The sequence below is a fragment of the Schistocerca nitens genome, chromosome 5, assembly GCF_023898315.1.
Source record: "Schistocerca nitens isolate TAMUIC-IGC-003100 chromosome 5, iqSchNite1.1, whole genome shotgun sequence".
Taxonomy (NCBI): domain Eukaryota; kingdom Metazoa; phylum Arthropoda; class Insecta; order Orthoptera; family Acrididae; genus Schistocerca; species Schistocerca nitens.
This window is the reverse complement of record NC_064618.1, coordinates 327,744,706-327,771,315: the sequence shown is the minus strand read 5'-3', so window position 1 is coordinate 327,771,315 and position 26,610 is coordinate 327,744,706. Positions and strand designations below refer to the sequence as shown.

General features: G+C 39.3%; 1 protein-coding gene across 2 annotated transcripts in view; it reads left to right on the top strand.

Annotated features, from left to right (window-relative positions):
- The window catches only part of LOC126259355 (splicing factor 45), a 116,603-nt gene that overhangs the window by 76,231 nt on the left and 13,762 nt on the right, over positions 1–26,610 (top strand). For both annotated transcript variants that reach the window (XM_049956083.1, XM_049956082.1), the window contains one exon: positions 18,680–18,789. In XM_049956083.1, the coding sequence (XP_049812040.1) occupies positions 18,680–18,777 (98 nt within the window). In that variant the 3' untranslated portion in view covers positions 18,778–18,789. The remainder of the gene's footprint in view (positions 1–18,679; positions 18,790–26,610) is intronic.

The following is a 26,610-nucleotide window of genomic DNA, read 5'->3' as shown; positions in this document are numbered from 1 at the left end:
CAGTGTCTACAAAAATGCATCGGCAGAAATGGTGATTATGTCGAAAAATAGCTAAATGTTCAAGCTGTAAACTGATGTAGACCATTGTAGAAATAAACAGGTCTATGTACTTATAAAAAAAATAGGAGACCTTACTTTTGGGATTACCCTCGTTTAAAGCTGAATCCCCTACTGGTGCGTAGGAAATCTCACACACACAAAGTTTCTTCCTTTTCAGTTCCTCATCTTGTACTATCAATTTTACCACAGATAATGCATTTCTTGGCATTTCAGTGCTGGGAATTCTTTCCCTGTTCACTGCGATTCTTATCCAAGTAGTTGACCTTAAGGGACTATTCAAGTGGCAAGCAGTTTAAATGGCTTCCCAAGGCATTTGGAAATGCCTTGCAGCAATGTGGTAATATGGACTGTATTGCCTGAGACAGAATTAATGGTGTGTGTGTGTGTGTGTGTGTGTGTGTGTGTGTGTGTGTGTGTGTGTGTGTGTGTGTGCGCGCGCGCGCGCGTGCGTGCGTGCGTGCGTGCGTGTCAACTGTTCTCTCCCATTGGAAGTATATGTTGATAGCATCCTCTTACACCTCAGTGTAAGTCCACCAAACCTGAAGGCAGCCATACAGAATGTAAATGCTGACTTACTTACCTTAATATTGTGGGCTCAAAATTTAGGTTTCACACTTAGTGCATCTAAAATGCAAGCAGTTTTAAGTACTTTCAAAACAATTACTACTCCTCAGTTTCAAGAACCAGTTGCACCCCAAATCCTCTGGTATAGAACTGAGGTATAATAGTGGACTATCAGTGTTTGCATCACTGAACACACAACTGCAGTCTGTAAGACAGTACCAGCATCTCTTCCTGCACTACGAAAGTATAAAATAGTATCTTCTTTTGAGCCTAAAGAGGAACTCGTGGAATCACTAGTAATCCTAATTCTTGATTATGATGATTCTATTCTTCAAGGTCTTCAGCATAAGAGCTCGTGCTAGATGGAACTGCCAATGAACACCTGAGTACAATACATTTGTGACATTCACATTATTGTTCCCACCCACTGTATTATCACTCCTGCCTATGAACAAATATCTTAGCTACACGCAGGTAAACGCAAAGACTTAAGCACCCTCTGTTTGCTCTACCACCTACTTATTATTTAATTTGACTCTATAACACTTTCTGTCTGGACAACTTAGCAGAAATACTTTTCTCATCAAAGCAAAATTCTCTCTATACCACTGCATAACACAGCTAGCTTCTCAAAATCTTTTTCTTATCTGACTCTGGAACTATCTTCCTCAAAATCTCAGGGGAAATTGCACTCCTTTCCTGCTTCAGAAGACAGATAGTGGTGTGCCATCTATCACAGTAGCTCTCTCTTCCACATACATCTTCCAGCAAGCTCCAGTCTAACCTCCGCTGCCCCCAACTGTCCTCCCTCCCACTTGTTTTCAGAGCTCTCTATGAAACAGTCTGTGTTCTCTTTCTTAACAATTACTAAGTGATTATCACAGCCATATCAATCATCTACTTGTCATTATCCTTCATGTTTTAATTGATATTAAACATGACTTCCAAAGTGTTAAACTAATATTATTATTGTTCTGAATTTCTGTTGTTTTTAATCAGTACTATTATTTTTATTGATAACTCTCCAATGTTTACATAACTGAGCCATAAGTATGCGTAGATACTGAGAGCTTGGAAACCAATGTTTAGTAATAATTTTTGATATGTATAGTTCTGCATCCATATAAGATAGGGTCTGAAGCCAAGCTAAATAAAGCAGTAAATAAGTATAAATAAATAAATAAATTGAGTATGCCCTGTTTGATAGTAGGAAATCTACTCCAAGAATGGCATCATATTCGTTACCACGTGAGGAAATATTTCCTTTCATTCCAGGGAAATATACCCGTTAACATAAAGAAATAATAGAACTTACATTTGTTGCACCATGCCTCCCCCCTGCCCCCCCCCCCCCCCAATATCTCACGGTGTGAATCCCAGACCTACACACACACACACACACACACACACACACACACACACCATGAATCCCAGACCTTAGCAACCTTATGACCGATACAAAGGTCTAGTGGCCTCTGATAAGTCCATCAAGAGCATGCTGCTCTGGTTCTTGGATAATGACTTCATCCCATTTCCATTATGCACTTTTTCATAGATCTCGCCATTTATTCTCGTTGTCGAATCCACAGACCTTCACCATTGTTCTGTGTGATACTGTTCATTGTAATATCAACTTAAATTAGTAGCACTCCAGTAACATCTCGCATAGTCTGTCACAGGTGCATTTCTAATAGCACTTGATAAGTTGACATGCCTTACCCAACAATTTAAGATGCGTTATCCTTAATGGCTGTTCCTGTCTACATGTTATCAAAGTTATTGCTTCTTCAAATCCTGTTAAAACAGTACTTTCTGGAAAATGGGATTACCAGGTTAATGGCTATACACTCAAGCTTGAGGCTTGTGGAATAAGTCTCACTAGAACTTACATCTGCTTTCCCTCTTTCAGCTCTACTAGCTCATTTTGTAAGGTTAAATTAGTACTTTGCAACTGTGCTACTTCATTGAGCAAATGTGGGACCATGTCATGGGTGCCAGCCCTCTCAGCTGCTGTGAGTTAGGATTCACACTGTTAAATATTTACACTGTAGTGAAGAACAAAGGGAAATATAATACTTGAGCACATGCTCTACAGCAGCTTGTGGCAATACTGCTGCTGCTGATGTCCACAGGGATCCAGAATCAATTCCTGATGGAATGTGTAACACCTGATTTTAACACGCTATATGACTTCATAAGTAATTGGGGCAGATAGCTGATCTCACCAGGCAGACTACATGTATTCCAACATGGGCAGGCCTGGAGTGCATGGTAGCTACATTTTGGAGCAACAAAAGAGTAGTTATTTGGGACATAGCAGCATTGGACAGAGCCAGCAGGCAAACTTCAGACGGATTCAGTCAGTATGTTTATTGACAAATATACAAGCATTAGGAGGCAGAGTGTGTGAAGAAAACTGTTCCTAGAGATTTACTATTACCATGAATTTGAAATCAGAAAATGTTTAAAGAAAAACTGCATGAAGTAAATTAATATTGTATAAACCCCAAGAATCTGTTTTACTTCTGGAAACTTCAGAAGCAAACGTCTATATGATAAGTTTCCCAATCCTGTTCAAATTCTGACGGTAAAATCGTTTGATAGTGAAAACAGTAAAACACTCTGAAGCTAATTTGATAGATAAGGACACAGTATACTGTAATTCTGCTTACCAGTAACAGTTAAACCCAGATAAATTTGCATCTAAACATGATTGCATGGAAATATGATGCTAAGTGGCATGTAAACAAAGATCACTTACTTTGACAGCTGTTAGATTCAAAGTTACCTCTAGTACACTAACTTGAATCAATAGCGAGTAAGCTACTTCTTTGAAATTGGTGGGTGTAAAATAACTTAAATGGCGGATGCCTCAACTTACACTTTTGGCCACATTTCACAGTACAACACACAAATTCCTCTGCCTAAACGACTGTATGTACACATTGCAGTACACCCCTTTAAAAGACACACAGAACGCATGCAATGACTCGTATAAATACACAAAAAAATAAAAAAACAAATCAAATTATGGCAGTAACTACTGTTAGTGGTGGGGTCAACCATCACTTAAGGTGAACAGTCTTTACAGTACACTATTATACTTTTATTTATGGAGAGAAACATTAAGATATAGTCTGTTACAAAGTAGAAAAAAACTAAATTGGTTGCAGTTATGAGTTTCTTGAAGAGAGGAATCGTGTTGAGTCTTAACTGTTCTGGGTCGGTATGATGTGGTGACGGCGGTAGAAGCAGTTTGAAGTTGCTGATATGAATCCTGAAAGTTCATCCAGTCATGTCCTTGGTATTAATATATCCTCTTTCCTTACATCCTGTTTTGGCTGGCAGTGGTAATAAGTTGCATAGCATCCATCTGTCATAGGCCATTTATGCAGCACTTGAAGGTTTTACTAGTTCAGATGCAACTTTCACATACGATAGTTTGGTACAGTCCATACATTGTGTTTAAATTAACATTACATTTTCTATAATTTGCCAATTGCGAAGTTAGACAGTGTATCTGTTGTTAATATTCGTGTTCATGGTAACACTGTTCCTGCAAAAACAATCACTTATGTGGCAACACAGGTCACAGGTTCCCCACTGGCAGTTACTGTTTTTGCTTATGTCATATTTTGTTTCCAAGAAAACTGAGCAATATTAAATTCACAGTATATGTAATGCAGCTCAATTCTAAACAGACTACAATACTGTCTGTTCACGTGAGCATTATCACTGCCACAAGCATCATTTTGCAAAAACCAACGGTGTTCGCATAATACAATGTCCATTTAGAAAGTCCATCATAAAGTCAAATTTCAAACCATATCTAACACCTGAAAGTCCAGTATTAATATTGTATTAAATGCACACCATTACTACGCACAATACTTGCTTCCTTACCACCATGCTCATGCACCTTCCGCGACTGTTTATCACACACTATTCGATCCAACAACTATCGATACCTCTCTCGCTCCCCAGTTCTTACAACACTTCCGCTTATTCCGTTTCACACAATACATTTAATAAAACTATTTGAAAGATCATCAGAAAAAATCTAAGTCTTTACATAAGGAACTCATATAGAAAAGAGCAAAGTAAACATAGTCACGCTTCATGTTCTACACTATGTAACCAAATGAAAATTGTTCTACGTTATCAGAAATACATCTATGAAGTACAAGGTAGTAAAAGAAAGTGAAAAAAATTATATCTCGTTTGTAGTCATGGCATCACAAGAGCCAAGAGACTTGCTCTTATAGGTAGCTTGAAGCAAATAGCAAGGCGGTGATTTGGCTAGTCATCCTAATGACTCGGTTCTTTGAATTGCAACTACTCCAGTGGATAGGCTCCACTGACTGTCTACTTTACCAGAAAAAAAAGCTGCATGTTTATGGGCCACTTCCTGATGACAGTGCCACTTTTGAAGTACTAATGCTGCTGTGGCTTAACCCAGATCAGCAGTATACACTTGTAGATAGTGAGAGGTCACTACAATTTAAATCTTTGATGATACTCTGTTTCTATTCACCATAACTTCCTATCTCGCCTGTTGAATCATGACAGGTTTAAACACTGCAGAACAATCTTGCTTGGCACTAGCACATTTGAAGTAACTTGTACTATACTTCTGAATTTTAAATATTTAAGAAGTAAAGGAAACAACTTAATGAGAAGTAGATGCATTGAGCTGGAAAGAACATAAACAAAACTGGAAACTTTACTAGCTATCAACTGAATCGGCTTTTTTCAATTTTTTTTTTAAAAAAAAGGTAGATTTCACATTCATAAGTGCATACACAAATTTGGCTGGCTACACTATGCCAGCTGACAGCTCTGCAGCTGGACTGGGTTGGGGGTTTGTCAGGTTGAGGGGTGCACAATGACATGGAATTGGGAGGGATGGAGAGAGGGATTATTGGGATGTAAAATACAGTGATGTGCTACTAAAATACTGTGGACCTGTGATTTGTTGGTTTAGTGTATAGATGCATATCATACGCTGCAGTCGAAGCTGTTGCAACTTTTCCCCCATCAGTATTCCCTCCCACCATCCTACAAAATCCAGAATTGAAACTAATCCATGGCACTGTTTAAAACAACCACCAAAAACCTCATTCCTACAGAAGTTTCAGTACTATCCTAAGACCTCACCTTCAGCCACAAACTTGAAGTTCAGCCCCCTCCCAGTTCATACTACAATCCAAAGGTAACCCTTCCCCACTCCTATGTAACCACCCTAGTGGTTATCTCCCTGAAATTACTTACCTCCAACTTGGTCTCACCTCCTTTCGAAGGTCCCTTCCCACACACTCACATAAACCTCTCAACAGAGAAAATAACAGTGCCAGTAGGTTGTAATGTCTCCTTTGAACAAATCATGCAAATTCATGTTGATGCTGCTTCGTCTCAGCTCCAGAGGTTTTACCAGGAAACTCCTAGGGAAGCCTCTGTCTGATAGTTGCACTGGAAACATTTCTTGAGAAAGTTCTTCACCAATTTCTTCAGACTGTTCGCACTTAGATATTTCTTCCTTTAGAGTTTCCGGACTTTATTACTCACTCAATGAAAGTGACATATTTGTAGTAGCAGGACTACAGAAAGCATTGAAATGTAGAGAGTATACGCACAGATCTAATGACAGTGTGAGCACGCAGTGGCTCAGTCAGTCGCAATAGCAGTTTGCTACTGCTTCTATCAAAGCAATTCTATAGGCTGACAACAAGGGATGGCATATGGCAAGGGGCAGTAACTAGATGTTCCTACATGGTTCTCATACAAAATCCGTCAAGTTTTTGAGTGAAAGATGGCTTGCACATCATGAAACATCACAGCCTTAGATATAATAGGGCACAGTCATTTGAATAGTGTCATAGCCCAACTTGTTGTTGTGCTTGGTTGCCAAAGTGTTAAAAACACGAATTACTTACTTTACCACCTCATTACCACCTGGATCCCTACTAATCAGTTTTCATCCCACGTCCTTATACACCAGCATCACCCACGCACACAGCCTTGCCACTATCGAATACTACCTCTCCCAACTACCTTCTGATGCCAGACCCACCATCCTATCCCTTATACATCTAACCAGTTACATCCTCACTCATAAATGTGTCTTGTCCTTTGAAGGGAAGATGTACAAATAGATCCACATCACCAGCAAGAGACATGCATGGCACCTTCCTTTGCCAACATATTTACGGGCTATCTAGAGAGAATTGACCACACCATGTAAAATCCCAAACCCATAATCTGATTCAGGTTCATTAATTATGTTTTCATGATCTGGACCCAGGGCCATGACATGCATTCCTCCTCTGCCACAACACCTTCTCTCCCATCTGCTTCGCCTGGTCCCCCTGAGCCCAATTTTTCACCTGCCTGGACATTGACAAACACCTCTCTCATGGATACATTCATACCTATGTCCAAATCAAACCTACCAGCCATCAACAGTACCTGCATTTTGACAGATTCCATCCCGTCTACACCAAAAACTCAGTCCCATATTGTGCAACCAACCATGCACAGCATATATGCAGTGACCAGAAATCCCTTCTCCAGTTTGCCTTCACAGATAGGCACTATCCCCCAAATCTAGTCCACAGGCGGATTTCCCACACAGTGTCTTCACATGCCCCCAATTCTCCAATCACCATCAAGAATCAGATGCAAAGGAGCACCTCCACTTCCACCCACTATCATTCTGGACAGGAATAACTAAACCATATCCTTCGTGAAGGCTTTGACTGTTTATCATCCTCCCTCAAAGTGAGGAACATTCTACCCATATTCCTGTACCCACCTAGTCTGTGCAGTATCCTAGCCTGTCATTGCTCCACACCCACATCCAACCACTTGTCACATAGATCATACTCTTGTGGAAGATCCAGTTGCGAAACCTGTTCAAGATAGCCATCAGGCACATTCACCCCAGTCCCATCACAGGCTTATCCTATCTTATCAGAGACAGTACCACCTGTAGAAGCATTCATGTCATATACCAGCTCTGATGCAATTTCTGCACAGAATTTTATGTGGACATGACAATACAAATTGTGGCCAAGAGTGAAGTTAACCACTCAGTTACTGAACATGCTGCTAAGCAAAGTATGCTGGATTTCAATTAATGCTTTACAACCTGTGGCATCTGGATCATGGATAAATTACATATATGGGAATTATCCTTGTAACACATTTTCCAATCCTGTAATCCTCCTGGTATCAATCGTCGCTTGTATCCTAACTTCATTCATCCTGCACCCACACCCTCTTTCCTGTAGTCACTGCACCTCTCAATCCAGCTCCATGTTATTATGCACTGCATGAGTGTACCATTGTGGGTGTAGTAGGTGTCCTTGCCACATCCATATCCTGTGCACCTATTGCCTGCTCCCAGCATTCCTATCCTGCCTTTCTCCCCCAGCCACCCTTCCTCAGCCTTTGCTGCTTATCACTTCTTTTCTCCCCGTGCCCACTCCATCAGACACAACCCGCACTCAAGTGAAGCTACTGTACCTCTGTCCAGTGTAGCTACACAAGTGTGTACGTGTGTGTGTGTGGTGGGGGAGGGGAGGGGGCGGGGGCAGTGAGCATGTGTGTGTACTATAGCTTGAAAAAGGATTTATGTGAAAGCCATCAAAGTTGTCGCTGTTGATTATGTGTCTTTTGAAGTCTCAAGGCCTATATTGCTTAGTGAGTTGTTTGCTTTATTCCGTAAATATACATTCTACCAGGACTATTGAGTTTTATCCATTGATTTATCTCATCTTCATCCCTAGCTAAAAATGTTTCATATTGACTGCTCAGATAATCTTCAGCCTGTTTCCTGTCACACTTGGTAAGCAGAAATATTTTTATGGCTTTCTTAACATTCCTTTTGACACTTTTTTGTTGGTCCTAGAATATCTTTGTAGTCTCTGATTATATCCTCTAGAGTAAAGAATTGAAAATTTTGGGCCTGTTAGTTGCAGATCATCTACAAAAGCATCTAACTGCCATGATTGGTATTCAGCTTATCATTGCAGTATATATTCCAATTGGACTTAAAGATTTTGCTGCCTTTACCTTCTGGGGTCAGGCAGCTTTTTACCCTTAATTCTGGATGTTAATAAGTGACACTAATTCTGGCACCACACAAAGAAAAGTTCTGCAGTTAACTAATGCCATATCAACATTTTCTCTTTCTGACCTGCAAGGATTAATGTGCTCCTCCATAATTGGTGTGTCTGGCCTACTTCCTTCCCTTGTTATGGCACGTAATTCATCATCAAACCCATTTCGTCCAACCTACTCCCATGTGTACATCATATGTACTCTGGTATCCATGCAGTCAATTCCTTTTTGCTGTGTGTTTCTGCAGTCCTTCACCTGATAGCGGTAGTCCATAAATCTGCATCTGAGATCATTGTAGGATGCTTTGAGCCTCTGGTTTAAGCCTCCCACTCACCTCCAGACCAGAGGGCCACTTCATTCTGGATAATGCTGCAAATTGTGAGTCATATGTCCACCCTCTGTGTGAGGCTAGCTGTTGTCACCAGCTGTTTAAAGGTGTTAAGAATGATCTTTGAATCCAGGTGGCAGGTACCATTCATGCCATCACGAGCTACAATTTGCAGCTGGTTACAATGAATGCACTCAGTTGCTGCAGGCAGAGCGACCTCCACTTCTTGGATGAGACAAGTTTGCGTTATTATTATTACTATTATTATTATTATTATTATACTCAAGATTTCCTTCTAAGCTTTCCAGCTGTTTTCCAGAGGGGTTCATTGTTGTTGTTGTCGTTGGCCTCAGTCCAGAGACTGGTTTGCTGCAGCTCTCCATGCTACTCTATCCCATGCCAGCCTCATCATCTCCGAGTAACTCCTGCAACCTACATCTTTCTGAATCTGCTTAGTGTATTCATCCCTTGGTCTCCCTCTGTGATTTTTACTCTCCACACTTCCCTCCAATACTAAATTGGTGATCCCTTGATTCCTCAGAAGGTGTCCTATAACTGATCCCTTCTTCTAGTCTAGTTGTGCCACAAATTCCTTTTTTCTCCCCAGTTCTATTCAGTACCTCCTCATTACTTATGTATCTACACATCTGATCTTCAGCATTATTCTGTAGCACCACATTTCGAAAGCTTCTATTCTCTTCTTGTCTAAGCTGTTTATCGTCCATGTTTCAGTTCCTTACATGGCTACACTCCATAGAAATACTTTCAGAAAAGACTTCCTGACACTTAAATCTATACTTGATGTTAACAGATTTTTGTTCTTCAGATACGCTTTCCTTGAGATTGCCAGAGTACAATTTATATCCTCTCTACTTCTACCATCATCAGTTATTGTGCTCCCCAAATAGCAAAATTCATCTACTACTATGAGTGTCTCATTTTCTAATCTAATTCCCTCAGCATCACCTGATTTAATTTGAACTGTCCATTCTGCTCAACTTCCAGGTCCTTTGCTGTCTCTGTCAGAATTCCTAAGTCATTGGCAGATGTCAAAGTTTTTATTTCTTCTCCATTGATTTTAATTCCTACTCCAAATGTTTCTTTTGTCTCCTTTACTGCTTGCTCAAAATAGAGATTGAATAACATTGGAGATGTGCTACAACCATGCCTCACTCCCTTCCCAACCATTGCTTCCCTTTCATGCTCCTTGACTCTTATAACTGCCGTCTGGTATCTGCACAAACTGTAAATAGCATTCCGCTCCCTGTATTTGATCCCTGCCTTCTTCAGAATTTGAAAGAGGGTATTCCAGTCAACATTGTCACGTGTGTATGTCAAGGCTGTAAAACATTAACACAAATTCTTTACAGACGAAAGGAAAAACTGGTAGAAACCGACCTTCAGGAAGATCAGTTTGGATTCAGAAAAAATATTGGAACATGCTATGTAATAATGACCGTACGAATTATCTTAGAAGATAGATTAAGGGAAGGCAAACCTACATTTCTAGCATTTGTAGACTTAGTTCTCTAAGTCTCTCCCAAGATTATCAGTAGTTCTAATGGAATGGTGTCTACTACCGGGGCCTTGTGTCAACTTAGGTCTTTCAGTGCTCTATCAAATTCTTCACGCAGTATCATATCTCCCATTTCATCTTCGTCTATGTTCTCTTCCATGTCCATAATATTTCCCTCAAGTACATCACCCTTGCATAGACCCTCTATGTACTCCTTCCACCTTTCTGCTTTCCCTTTTTTGCTTAGAACTGGTTTTTCATCTGAGTTCTTGATATTCATACAGTTGGTTCTCATGTCTCCAAAGGTCTCTTCAATTTTCCTGTAGGCAGTATCTATCTTACACCTCGTGATATATGCCTCTACATCCTTACATTCGTCCTCTAGCCATCCCTGCTTAGCCATTTTGCACTTCCTTCAATCTCATTTTTGAAACGTTTGTATTTCTTTTCGCCTGCTTCATATACTGAATTTTTATATTTTCTCCTTTAATCAATTACATTCAGTATCTCTTCTGTTAACCAAGGATTTCTATTAGCCCTCGTCTTTTTACCTACTTGATCCACTGCTGCCTTCCCTATTTCATCTTTCAAAGCTACCCATTCTTCTTCCACTGTATTTATTTCCCCTGTTCCTGTCAGTTGTTCCCTAACACTCTCTCTGAAACTCTCTACAGTTTCTGGTACTTTCAGTTTATCGAGATCCCATCTCCTTAAATTCCCACCTTTTTGCAGTTTCTTCAGTTTTAATCTACAGTTCATAACCAATAAATTGTGGTCAAAGTCCACATGTGCCCCTGGAAATGTCTTACAGTTTAAAACCTGGTTCCTAAATCTCTGTCTTACCATTACATAACCTATTTGAAACCTTCCAGTGTCTCCAGGCCTCTTCCACATATACAACCTTCTTTGATGATTCTTAAACCAAGTGTTAGCTATGAAGAAGTTGTGCTCTATGCAAAATTGTACCAGGCAGCTTCCTCTTTCATTCCTTACTCCCATTCCATATTCTCCTACTACTTTTCCTTATCTTCCTTTTCCTACTATCGAATTACATTCCCCCATGACTACTAAATTTTCATCTCTCTTCACTATCTGAATAATTTCTTTTATTGCGTCATACATTTCTTCACTCTCTTCCATCATCTGCGTAGCTAGTTGGCATATAAACTTGTACTACTATGGTAGGCGTGGGCTTCGTGTCTATCTTGGCTACTCACATTTGGGAGGACAATAGTTCAATCACATGTCCGGCCATCCTGATTTAGGTTTTCCATGATTTCTCTAAATCTCTTCAGGCAAATGCCTGGATGGTTCCTTTGACAGGGCACGGCCAACTTCCTTCCCCATCCTTCCCTAATCCGATGATACCGATTACCTCGCTGTTTGGTCTCTTCCCCCAAATCAACCAAACCCTCTATCTTGGCTGCAATAATGTGTTCACTACACTGTTCATAGTAGCTTACCTGCACACCTATTTTTTTATTCATTATTAAACCTACTCCTGCATTACCCCTATTTGATTTTCTGTTTACCTGACCAAAAGTTGTATTTGTCCTGCCACCATACTTCACTAATTCCCACTACATCTAACTTTAACCTATCCATTTCCCTTTTTAAATTTTCTAACCTACATGCCCGATGAAGAAATCTGACATTCCATGCTCTGATCCATAGAATACCAGTTTTGTTTCTGCTGATAATGACATCCTCCTGAGTAGTCCCCACTTGGAGATCCAAATGGGGGACTATTTTAACTCTGGAATATTTTACACAAGAGAACACCATCATCATTTAACCATACAGTGAAGCTGAATGCCCTCAGGAAAAATTACGGCTGTAGTTTCCTCTTGCTTTCAGTCATTCACAGTACCAGCACAGCAAGGCCATTTTGGTTAATGTTACAAGGCCAGATCAGTCAATCATCCAGACTGTTCCCCCCCTGCAACTACTGAAAAGGCTGCTGCCCCTCTTTAGAAACCACATGTCTGTCTGACCCCTCAACTGATATCCATCCATTGTGGTTCCACCTATGGTACGGCTGTCTGTATTGCTGAGGCACGGAAGCCTCCCCACTAGTGGCGAGGTCCATGGTTCATGGGGGGAAAGGGTTCATTATCTGTCTAATATTGAAGTTCCTAATGGCCAACATACCCACACACTGTAATTGTCTGGATTTTGCAAGGAAATCAGCCATAGTTCACATATACTATGCTAACTGTGATATTATTTCGAGATTGGGGAGCACCGCAATCTGTTGATAAAATATGAGAGAACATCCATGTGGCTAATAACCACATTCACCTTCCATCCAGAGATATGCAAACCCATCTCAGTTCACCATTCTCCCAACATGTGACAATGAACTGGGAAAGTCTTGCACATCACAAGTCACAATGTCACCAGGAATTCAGTGGGTATCAGATGTGCCAAACCTTTTGTCATGTGTGCCCCTGTTATTTTGTAAACCACCAGCAACCTTTAAAAAAAGAAAAGAAAAAAGTCTGTGACAGGTTTTTGTTCCATGTTGCTCCTGTTTCTAAACTCTCACCTTAATTGAAGCGAGGAAGTTTCAATATTTTCAGCAACATGAAATAGGATAAATTGCTACGCACAACATAGATGAGATATTGAGGGGCAGACACGCATCTTGAAAGCCGATTGTTGGATATTATAAAGCTGTCGGGCAGAGTCCTTTTTCAGGTGTAGAAATATGTGCAGATGTGCGCGCGCGCGCCCACACACACACACACACACACACACACACACACACACACACAAACCAAGCAGGGTAGCACATTGATTAGTATGCTGGACTTGCATTTGGGATGATGATGGTTCAAATCCGCATCCGGCCATCTAGATTTTGGTATCCGTTATTTTCCTAAATTGCCCCAGTCAAATGCCAGGATGGTTTCTTTGAAAGGCATGGTCAAATTTCTTTTCCATTCTTAAAACATTTCTGAGCTTATGCTCTGTCTTTAATGACCTCGATGATGACTTTCAATGTGCCTGTCTGCCACTCAGTGTCTCCTCTATGTGCTAAGTAGCAATATTGTCACGTAGAAGAAAATGTAATTAGATGAATGACAAACACTAACTTCACTTAACGAAGGTTTATTCAGCCCTTGCACATACAAGAGCGCGGATCAAACTGCCTCCGGCCAGAACACATACAGTATATATACAGCTACAGAACATTCCAGTACAATGATTCTTGATATTTGTGGATATTTCTAGAATGTACTCGAACCGAATATAGAAATTAAAGTTGTACAGTCGAGGTGAGTTTTGAACTCATGACCCTCCATGCAACAGTTTCGTTTCATAACCACTACACCACGATGCTACTCAACTTGTTCTGCGACAATATTTTCTACTAGGGCAATACCAAAAGTAAGGTCTCATATATTTTTAGATTTACAAACAGCTGTTTATATTCTGTAACAGTTTATTTTTCTACATAATCACTATTTCAGTCAATGCATTTTTGTAGGTGCTGTGTCAGTTTTACAATGTCCAAGTCATACCAGCTCACTTCCATGTCCTTTATGAACCTTATCTTTCATCTCATTGTCGGAGCAGAATTGCCACCCAGACAAATGTTCCTTTAACTTATGCAACAAGTGGTAGTCACTTGGTGCCAAGTCTGGACTGTGTGGTGGCTGGGTGATGATGTTCCAACCAAGATTTTACAGAAGATGCACAGTCTGATGTACTAGGTAAGGGCAGGTGTTGTTATGGAGAATTCTTGTGCCCTTACTCATCATTCCTATTCTTTGGTTGTGAATTGCCCCTCTGAGTTTTTACAGTGTTTAAGAATATCTGTCACCATACATTGTTGTCTCAGCAGGTATAACATTAACCAACAGTACCCCCTTCTGGTTCCAGAACACAGTTTCCATGACAATATGGGAGACTACGTTTGTTTAAATTTTCAGGGCTTCAGCAAAGAGGGATGGTGCCACTCACATGGTTATTGCGTTGTCTGAGGATCAAAGTGGAATGTCCTGGTTTCATCACTTGCAACAATTGAGTCCAAGAAGTTGTCCTTTTCATCTGCATAGATGTTCAGAAATTTACAGAAATAAGCAACTCATTGCCCTTTGTGGCTTTACGTCAGAATATGCAGTACCCATCGTGCACAATTTTCTGATATTGCAACTTTTCGATTAAAATCCTGTGGATGTTGCTTCAGAAAACTTCAGAAACCAAAATGCAGGGAGCATCTAGGGTGATCCTCTGATCTCCATGCTTAATTTTGTCAACCTTCATGACTTTCATAGAAACTGAAGGTCTACCGCTCCTTTCTGCATTGTGAATTTCAGTACAACTCACTGTAAACTCTCTATACCACTTGCAAAAGTTTTTGACAGTGATGCGCGACTATTCATAACTTCTGTCAATTGGTTGTGAATTTCAACTGGTTTAATACCTTTTGCATTCAAAAATCAAATATAACTGCATCTACACTCTGCAAGCATCTTATTGTGTGTGGCAGAGGGTACTTTGTGTACCAGTGTCACTTCTCCGTTTTCCTGTTCCAGTCACGCACCATTCATCTGAAAGAATGATTGCCGGTAACCCTCCTTGTGGGATTGAATTTCTGTAATATTGTCTTGATGGTCTTTTTGTGAGATACGAATAGGAGGCAGCAATATATTGGTTGATTCTGTAGGAACATACACTATCGCAATTTCAAGAGTAGGCCATGCTCTGATGCAGAATGCCTTTATTGCAACAGCTGCTATTGAAGTGAGCTGAGCAATAACTGTGTGAATTTTGCACTTGGCAGCAGCATTCAATGGGAACTCCATTGTGAATGGCTGCCATGCCAGGTCTGAGTGTCAGAGTGAAGCATGCATGCTTATTTGGGAGTAGTGAAAGTGCCACTCACAACAGTGTGGCCAACAACTGTCATAATAGTTCGTCACCGTCCACAAAAAATAGAAGACCTTGGTTTTGGAATTTCTCTCATATTTCATCCCACATATTCCATTCTTCAATGTGTTTTCAGGGTGGCTGGCTCATAAATTTATTTTCTAAGTTATCAGGCAACAACAGTACCCTGATTTGTTATTTTAGATTTATTTTCTTTCCCTTTTTTATTTTATTATGATATATTTGAAATAAAGACTATATAACTTTGTTTACAATGTATCATTTTTGGGACTTAACAGCTATGACCTTTTGTGTAATTTTATGTATTAAATTTCATTTTGTGTTGTGGGAGATGATATATGATGTGGAGATAGGTGCTTCACTTCTCTGGTATTTGTATCTGGGGAGGAAAAAAGGCCACTTGCGGCAGAGGATACTTCTTGTACCTCTATCATTTCCCCCTTTTCTGTTCCAGTATCAAATGGTGCACAGGAATAACAACTGTCAGTAAGCATCCATATGAGCCTCAGATCTTTCTTATTTATTCGGATCTTTTTGTGTGATTTATGTTGGAGGAAGCCACATGTTGGCAGATTATTCTAGGAGCATTCACTCTTGGAATGTTAACAGTGTACTACATTGTGATACACAAAACCTCTCTTGTAGCATCTGCAGTGGGTTAGATGAGTGTCTCCATGGCGCTTTCGTGAACCTGTGACAAAAAACATTACTCTTCATGGTATCTGCTTTACTTCCTGTATCAGTATTACCTGCTAAGGGTCCCAGACTGAGCAGTAATCTACATCTACATCTACATGACTACTCGGCAATTCACATTTAAGTGCTTGGCAGAGGGTTCGTCGAACCACACTCATACTATCTCTCTACTATTCCACTCCCGAACAGCGTGCGGGAAAAACGAACACCTAAACCTTTCTGTTCGAGCTCTGATTTCTCTTATTTTATTTTGATGATCATTCCTACCTATGTAGGTTGGGCTCAACAAAATATTTTCGCATTCAGAAGAGAAAGTTGGTGACTGAAATTACGTAAATAGATCTCGCCGCGACGAAAAATGTCTTTGCTGTAATGACTTCCATTCCAATTCGCTTATCATATCTGCCACACTCTCTCCCCTACTACGTGATAATACAAAACGAGCTGCCCTTTTTTGCACCCTTTCGATGTCCTCCGTCAATCCTACCTGGTAAGGTACTCAAGTACTGGTCCACTGAGGATTTGGTAAGTTACCTGCTTCATTCAAGAGTTACACTTCCTGAAGAGTCTTCCAGTCAGTCTCAGTTTGACCTCTGCCTTTGCCGGCCAGTGTGGCCGAACGATTTTTGGCGCGTCAGTCTGGAACCGCGCAACTGCTACGGTCGCAGGTTCGAATCCTGCCTCAGGCATGGATGTGTCTGATGTCCTTAGGTTAGTTAGGTTTAAGTAGTTCTAAGTTCTAGGGGACTGATGACCTCAGATGTTAAGTACCATAGTGTTGAGAGCCATTTGAACCATTTTTTAACGTCTGCAATTAGTTTTATTTGATTGTTCCACTTTAAATCACTGTACACTCCTGTAGGTTTGATGGATGTGACTGGTTGAATGATTATTTGAAAACAGTGTAATCAAACAATAATGGGTCCATCCACCTATTTCTGCTCAGTATATTACATTTCTTAATGTTGAGGCTCAACTGCCAATCTTGTATAAAGCTTTGATCCTCTGCGGTTTGTCTTTCATTACACTAAAAACTATTTTGTTTTTGCAAAATGCGATGCTCTATATTCTTCATTCCAATAAAAAAACTGGTGTGCTATTCAATTTGCTCATATTTTGTTAATTGTGAGACTGTGCGAAATTATCCAATGCCTCCCAGAAGTCGAGGAACATAGCGGTGAACTTGGCATTAGTATCTACTGCCTTGTGGGTCCTCTCAATGAATAGAGTGCGCTGGATTTCTTAAGACAGTTGTTTGCACAGTCCATACTGATTCATGCATAGGAAATATTTGATACCCAGAAAATCCATAATCTCCTCCTTCTTCTTCTTCTTCTTCTTCTTCTTCTTCTTCTTCTTTTGCCTTTTCCCATATGGGGTTGGCATTGTTAAATGTGTTGAGGCAATGTTAGTGGTAGCTGGTGGCTGGATGCCCTTTCCGATGTGACCCCTCTCCCCTGGGATGGAATCTGTGCACCCCTCTCCCCTGGGATGGAATCTATGTACCCCTCTCCCCTGGGATGGAATCTTTATACCCCCTCTGTCAGCATGTAGAGTAAATCTGTGTTTGGTGTGACAACGTTTTTCTGGATGTTTGCGTAGCACGTGTGAGAGGTGGGATGTGGATACCAGCCTGGTATTAACTTAGCTGCATGTGGGAATCCAGAAAGGTAATAATACATAAGCATAGAAAGTGTTACAGAATTCTGTGGTTGATTGGTGTCAGTGGTATAAGCCTATAATTTTGTTAATCTGTCCAGTGACCCTTCTCAAAAATAAGAATGCATGCACATTTTTTTCAGTCCCTGGCTTTTTTCCCTCCAATGATCTACAATAGTTAGCTGTTAAAAGAATAGCAATTTCCAGTTGCCTTTCCTCTGTTGATTGATTTCAGTTGATTTTCTATCCCTTGGAACTCTTGTACAATCTTGTAACTAAAACAGTCTTGAAAAACAGAATGACAGTACTTTAAGACTTAGCTCTGAGTCATGTTAAATTCGCAAATCCTGCATGGATAGTAAGTATCATGACTGCTTGGACTAATGTACATGGGACTCATGAACAGGCAGCAATCAAGATTTTACACTAAAAGGATTTTAAATAAAGTATAATTTAAAAAATAATTATTTAGCCTTTTATCTTATTCTGCATTTATCAGTTAATGCACTGTCAAACTATAATGAAGTGATGAGTCTCTATCTTAGTATTGGTATGTAATGCTCTATTATGGGATGATCGCAACAATGCATTAAAACACAAAAGTTAAAATTGCAGACAAAAGCTAGTACCAGTAGATCACAAAAAAAAGTGTGTGTTTATGAAACACTGAACTAGAAAAAGATTGATGCATGCTTGTAATACAACATTTGCAGTGTTTTGTATTTGTGCCCAATTATTCAGCCTTTGTAGACTTCAGATAGCCATTCTTCTTTTATCTTATTATACTTACATGCAGATTTCAGTTGCACATTGCTTATTAGTTGTTTCAATTTCAGCTGTAGTGGATTTGAATGGACGTTTCTTCGGTGGGCGACAAGTGAAAGCTGGTTTCTATAGTTGGGAGAAATTCAACAATTTACAGTTGCTGGATTAAGTGGGCTACAAGGTAGGTGTTCTCATAAATGTGTTATAGTTCTTTCTGTGTACCCACAGTAGTGAAAAGATTGTACTGAGAATATTAGAAACTGTGCCATGTTTGATGGTTACATGAATGAACCAGTTCCATTGTTATCATATTTAATGGATTTATCTATGTCACATCAGATTAACAGTTTCATAATTAATTAAGAAATAAATAAGAAAATTTTGTGGATGTTCTAATAAGGTGATGTAAGCACAGCTGAAATTTGGCTTACAAGGGCTTCCCCAAGCCAGCTTATGCTTAACACCATAAACTTTCAGGAGAACTTCATAACAAGTGTTGAAAATGCCACATTTTGCATGTGTAGTAAAAGTAAAATTTGATTGTATGGGTATTATTATCAGAATTGACAAGGGAATGGTCCAATAAGACATGTCGAAACCTACCCTGAAATTTTTTACACAGGAAGAATACAACGAAAAAAATGCACTTTCGAAATTTTAGCTGTTAAGAGGCATTGCAAGTTTAAAAAAGAAAAAAAAAAGCTGAAAATTGCCAAATTCCTGGCACCCCAGGTGGTGGTAGAGACATACACCCCTACTGCCGCTGTAGCAGCTGTGCATGCACAACTAGGCACACACACAGCCGAGGTCGACTGTTCATTTGTAAACAGGAAACATAACACAACCCGATCATAATTAGTAAAGGACATTTCAGGTTAACGTTCGTTGATAGTTTCCCTGACACTACCGTACACAGTTACTATTCTCTCGAATTAGCCATTCAAGTAACACCTATTTCAAATTATCAGTTGCTTTTTGCAGTATTGGTAAGTATTGACAATACAGATAAAGCTGAATTAATATTTATTGTGCATTCGTAAGGCATGCCTGTTAATAGTACCTTTTTTTCTTCCAGTTTCACAGTAATGTGGAATCCAATTAATGTTCTCAATTTAGCAGTGATGAAATATGAAGAACATGGTTTCTAGCCGAAATCACCTACTTCTCCTGTGGCTGTACATATGTGTCATTTATTAGTTGATTTCCTTGACATTGATTCAAATGATATTGACATTTCATTTGAAATTGTAGATACATTAGAAGAAATATGAAATAACTGTGATAATGCAATGAACTGTTGTTCAGGTGACATCAGTTGTCCTGGTAACAGGTCTGCAGAAGAATACATTCCAAGCCTAACAAAAAAAAAAAGGAAGAAGACACGTGCTGCAACAGCTTTCAGTGACAAAGGAAAGGCAAAGAAATATTAGTTAAACGAAGGAGGGGAAAAAAACACTTGAAGTTATGCAGTGTGCAAAGGTGTTTTCATTTTTTAAAATCAGAGCATGAACCGTACAAATGGAAGAATGAATTACATGAAATTTGCGCCAAACGGAAACCCGAAACCATCTGAATGAAAAACAGTTCGAAAGATTTAGACCTGCTCATGAGAGGCTATGCACTGTTGCTGATGGAGATCTATGAGACTGGGCCCTCTGAATTGCATCTGACATGAACATTGCTAATTTCCAGGCTTTGTCGACCTGGCTATGCAGGTTCAAGAAATTGTACAAAATAGAAAGTTGCAAAATTACCAAGTTTATGTCGTGTAGAGCAGCTGTCACTGATAGACAATGCTATAGAGAAATTCATAGCTGACATAAAGACAAAACTTGCTGTTATCCCTGCAACTGCTGTTTATAATGCTGATCAGTCAGGTTTAGTGAAAGAACTGCATGCACACCACACTTTATCATTTCGGAGAAAAAAAAAATGGATTAGTTGCCCAACCAATGAACGCAATGACACATTCATATACGATAATGCCAGTGATAAGTATGAGTGGTTTACTGTTTCCACTGCTGTATATAATCAAGAACCGCAATGCAAATTAGGACAGTGCACATGCCATGCAAAATAATCCTCACTGAATAGCAAAGTTTCACATTGTGGCTCTAACTAGATAGAGTTGTATCCTGTATGCTGAATATTAGCTCCAAAAACAAAAACTAATAACACAGCATTTATAGGCAATGTTTGCTACCTCATGTTCTCTTCCATTTCCTCTAGTATAAATGATTCTACCCATATACAAGCAAGTGGTAGTGAATTTTCTGCAAATGCTCTTTCGTACATGTTTGCTTCCATTCGCTTCATTGTAAACCAGGCTTTGATGCTTGAAAATGGTGTCTGTTAACTCTGGATAATTCCGCTACGTTGTTCTGTGTGGGCAGAGTGTAACACACCGACTGGAGGTACTCAATATCGAAATTACAATGACAATGGACTGCACTGTACCAATGTCGCTATGCTGTTAATGTAAGGCTTCCTGCTTTGCAAAATACTTGGGCGAACCAATCGACCACTGCAGCTTTAATTAGGTACATTTTTTAATTTCACATTTGATGTTATGACTGCGGATCGCTATCTGATTTTAGAAGATTCCAGTCATACTGGAGCGCATGGTGACTACTTGGAGTCTAGCTCGTACCATAATCGCCCTCTCAAGGAACAAATTGAAGACAGATCAACCTTAGTATAATTACTACTTCAGCAAACTCAACCACTAACTATGCAGCTGGCTCGAATATCGAATAATGAAAGACAGCACCCTTACTTTACACAACATTGTGATCGAACAATGCCACGATTACACTATGAATAGGCACATCTAAACATTCTAATGACACAGATCATCAGTATCAAGAAGTAATTACGAGATAGGCCAATTTAGATAACAACTCTCGTTATCTAAGCTAGTGGTCAAATCAAAGCAACAAATCTGTTTAAATACAGTACCTATTTATATTATGTCAAGATAAATGTCGCTTCTAGCTTGCAGTTGTTCTCCCACACGACAGTACATTATCTCTGGAAGAGACTCATAACTTTTTAATTACTTACAAAATTCCTATTCCATATATCATTGCGTTATGACCAGTTTGTATTAAGACACTTTTACTGATCATTGCTATGTAAATAACACAACTTCATGTACTCCATCGATTTACCAATCTTTGTTATAGGTATAATAGTTGACTGTTCAGTAATAAATTACGAAAACTTCAGTTCTACTTGCATTTACTGAGGACACACTTTCCATATATGAAATTGTTTTAACTGTTCAGAATATCTGCCTTCTATATATTTATCGTGGATCCACTCAATCAATGAACTTTTGATCAGGTAACCTTACAAATACCAGTGAATACTTGTGTCCTGCAAAGCGGTATTAAGATCTCTGAATTTCACCCTTTGCTTTTCTTATAATATATGTATCTACACACCAGATACTAATTGAGCACACTTAAGATTTTTGTTAACTCAAGAAAACTCGAATTTATTGTCTCTAGGTATTTTAATACACTTTTATTCTTGTAAGTGTGCGAGGGCCATTAAATACTACAATTTTGAACCTCTTCATGCATTGACAATACTCAACCCGCTAAGTTCCCTACTTGAATTCGGCCACTCATCACTTTGGCTAACCAAGTTTTTGTTTAGCTGCATGTTGCTCGTAAAATGGTTTCTTTATTTTCTTGGCACTTAACCGCTCAACTACTGATGCACTCTATCACAATATAGTGAAACAGTTCATATTTGTTTGAGCCAATTCTCGGTCCGCTGTAAGATAGTGGTATTTAAACAACAACTGTGAACACCTGTTCGAGGCTTTCCCTTCTCGACACTCACACCAACCACTACCAAACCACTTCAACAAAACGACTAACAACCCAATTACCTCTGAGTGAGCCGCGACCACTAATTGTACAACATGGACAAGATATCGGTTCCACCGATTCCCAAAAACTCGGCACCTACAAATCTACTTCTCTCTCTAACCAGGCTCACACTGGATTTACCACAGCAAACTTTACGACCGAAACTGTCCAGAAGAAGACAATCAATTGATAACTCATGCACCTAAATTCACCAAAACCAGTGTATCACCAGCAACTATTCAGAAAATCCCACAGAATCTCTGTATACCCCGTTGCTTAGCATTGGGAGGAAACAACCATCACAGCCACGTATATGAGCAGGGGCCTAACAGACTAAATAGCCATGCTGCCTCCACGAACTGTACCGAAATTAAAATACTGGTACTACCAATCAAAACTCCTTTCCCTCTCCCAAGCCTTAACCGCTAGCTGCGATGCCTCACTACACCATGCAGTGGGTCACTCTACTATCAGGCCTAGACGCACACCGATATATCCGCTTAGTCAGTGAGAGGTCTACATGGGACTCACTAACTCTTTATGTCATACCATAGGAACCATTTAAAATGAACAAACACACAGTGCCATCCCAACTTTTGACAATTAATTATTCGTTGCTGCTGCCGGTTCTCTACGACAGAGGCCAGCTGCTGCGCGTCGATCAGGCAGCATCTCTGGACCCAGCGATGGCGAGTTGTTGCATCGCTGAAGTTGCGCGTATTCACCACCTGTTTTTTCGTCAACGCTCTTTGATCATCTACAACATTTTTTTTTTAATTTTATTTATTTTTTATTTTTTTCCCCCCTTAATACATTGTACAAGTATATTTACAGTAACCACCAGGTGTTATTATTAAGTTATTGGGTAGGATGCTCAGCACTAGTAAAGGCAAACATAACCTGTGCATTTTGACACAGCACAAGGGCTGTACAAACTGCTGTTTCGTGCGCCAGAAATGTGTAATGTCAAAATTTTTTTACGAAATACTTGCAGTGTCTCTTAGCTAAAATTTTGGCAGTGCACTTTTTCGTTCTCTCCTTCCTGTGTAAAAAATTTCAGAGTAGATTTCCACGTGTCTTATTGGACCATTCCCTTGTGAGAGCAACGTACAGGTAATATAAAGTGGTGTGAGAAATCAAACTGTGAATTTACGTGGTCCATCGTCAAATTTAAAAGCCTGTTCCTTGCCATTGAACTGCACATTAGTGGAGCGTAATCCAAACCTCAGCTGCCACGCCTTCCATGCATCCAAGGCATCTGCAGCAAACAAATACGCACCAAATCCCTCAATAAGTAGGTGAACAACCCCTCCTAGGCTTTTGTCTTCCTCAACTATCCATCAGATCTTATTTACAAAAAATCTGAGCTGTATCCTCCTGTCACTCTCAGACCAGTGCAGCTTCCATTTCAAAAAATTCAGAAGACCCCTGTTGTCACCAAGTGTCTCCCAGGCCTTGAAGCCTAAACACATTACTACACCAAGGCTGTGACTGACTCTCTCTCTCTCTCTCTCTCTCTCTCTCTCTCTCTCTCTCTCTGTGTCTGTGTGTGTGTGTGTGTGTGTGTGTGTGTGTGTGTGTGTGTGCGTGCGCGCGCGCCCACACACACATGTGCGCATGTGTGTGTAAAATAACAATACGGATAGATTGTTTCTTTATACTACTTAATATCAGCGTCTTTGTTAAATGTGTGTGTCCGCCTTTCAACACCACCTTTATCTGGTGAGTAGCAATCTATCCTTTTCATATATGTCAGTATATTAAGTAATATTTTCATTATTGTTTTTCACTGTTTCATGTTCATTTTCTTTCTGTCTCATCATCTATACACTGACTACCACAGTGCTTATCTGTGTATTATCTTTGACCTACTGCTTTCTCTGACACTTTCTGCTCCTTCTGCATCTCGTCTCATCCTCATTACATGTGGATTCCTTTCATTTTGGTGTCTGTGTGACCTGCCCCTCCCTTTTAAACTTACTCCTTGCTTCTCTGCTTGAAAGGAAGTAATAGTTTTGAAAGCAAGGTAGTTTCATTTACTTTTATATGTGTCTATCAGCATTACCAAGTTATTATTTGTAACAAATGTAAGAACCAGATTTCTGTTAGTTCCAGAGCTGTATAAAATTTTCACAGTTTTCTTGCTGTTTCACCTTTAAATTATACAAAATGTTAGACAAAATATCAGCACAACTTAAATTACAACAGTCCCCATCTAATGAAAGCAATGTAGAAAGTCTTATATAACTTAGAGATATCAGTTAAACTTAATCCAGTAAGGAAACTGGGAGAATTTAATCCCAGAATGTTCTTGCAAAAAATTATGTTCTGATAAACTCTAGAGTTGTTCATATCCAACCAGTCCAGTAGCTTCAGTTATAATTGATGCCCAAAGTAAAGGCTCCAAATATCAAGAGAAATGAGCTTAGGCTGTGATCTGCCTTTAGTATAAGGTCTTTATCATGTACAATGAAATATAGAATTTCATAGTTTTGCTTACATGAGATCAAATCGTGTGTTCTGTCTTCTCATGGTGTTAGCTCACATTTGCAGTACACAATTTCTTAAATCAGTACTTCACTTCGTAACTATAAATAATTCTTTTTCTGTGAATATTCTCTTTTCCAAATGGGCCATGATGATTATTTTGAAAATTGTGGAATGAAAAGGAAAGTGTGTGGCCAAACTGTCTGCTTGTACAGGATGTCTTAAAACAGAAAATAATTTTGTGGTAGCCGTGTCTAAGTAGTTATCTTCCACAAAATAGATAATATGTGCAGGTAGACTTTTAGAAAACTCTTAATTTATTATTGTTAGCCAGATAAGGCTTTTACTTTATTAACAAAATTCAAGCCATTTGGAATCTGAATTTTAATGTAGCTTTTGGTTTTATTAAAGCTTAATTTTTTGTGGCTGAGGAAGATAGAAAAACAGTCTGATAAACTGTTTCTTCATTTGTGTGTTTCAGATGGCCTAAGAGACATGATTTTCATTATTAATCTTCAACAGTTTTTTAAAACATTTTTTCAGTATTATAGTGTAAGAGGAAAGATGCCATTTCACTGAGCTGTGTTTTAAAATTGTACTTTATGCAGCACTATTAGTTTCGGTCATGGGTCTTGGCCCACTGTCAACTGCATCTATAACAGATGTGGATACATTGTCCTCATCTTTCTCACCATTTCAGTGAAACCTAGTGGAAGCTGTGGCACTAACATATACATTCTTGTGCATACTAACATAAATTCAAGCAATGCCTTATTTTTCAATGGCTGTTGCTGGTAATTCATGCTTATTGCTTTGGTGTATGATTTTGTTAATTACATGCAGATGGTACATTGCACTATATTCACTGCTAAACCAAGCTTGTTCCTATGCCTCATTAAAATCCAGTGCTTCTTCTATGTGAATGAAGATATTAGTGAAAGTCTTGTACATCATAGAGAGGATGCTGGTAGGTCTATAGCTTTGTCTTCTTTCTTCTTCTTCTTCTTCTTCTTCTTATTATTATTATTGTTATTGTTATTATTAGTATCATCATTGCTATTCATATGGTTTACATACTCATTTTACATTCTTATATAAATCATTATACATAAGCCTACATAAAAAAATACATAGTATGAAAACAAACAATGGAAAATCCAGGATGGATTAATGACAATGTTGTAAAAAGAATAGTTGCTACTCACCATATACTGAAAATGCTGACTTGCAGCTGGGCACAATGAAAAGTATGTCAAACAAAGCTTTCAGCCAAACTGGCTTTCATCAGAATTAGACAAAAAACACACACGTGCATACAAATGCGACTCACATACACATGACCATAGTCTCTGGCTGCTGAGGCCTTGGCTGAGACTGTGGTCGTGTGTGTGTGTGTGTGTGTGTGTGTGTGTGTGTGTGTGTGTGTTGTTTAACTCGACTCAACATCTCTGCTATATGGTGAGTGGCAGCTATCCTTTTCCTAATATTGTCATAATTTAAAAACACTCAGAAATTTTGTAACTGAATGCATAAGTTTCTTAACCAGTCCAAAGATCTTACTGTACCCCAATGCAGTTCATTGAGTGCACCAGGAAATTTTCATGATTAACTCTCTTCATGATGATGCTGTGTAG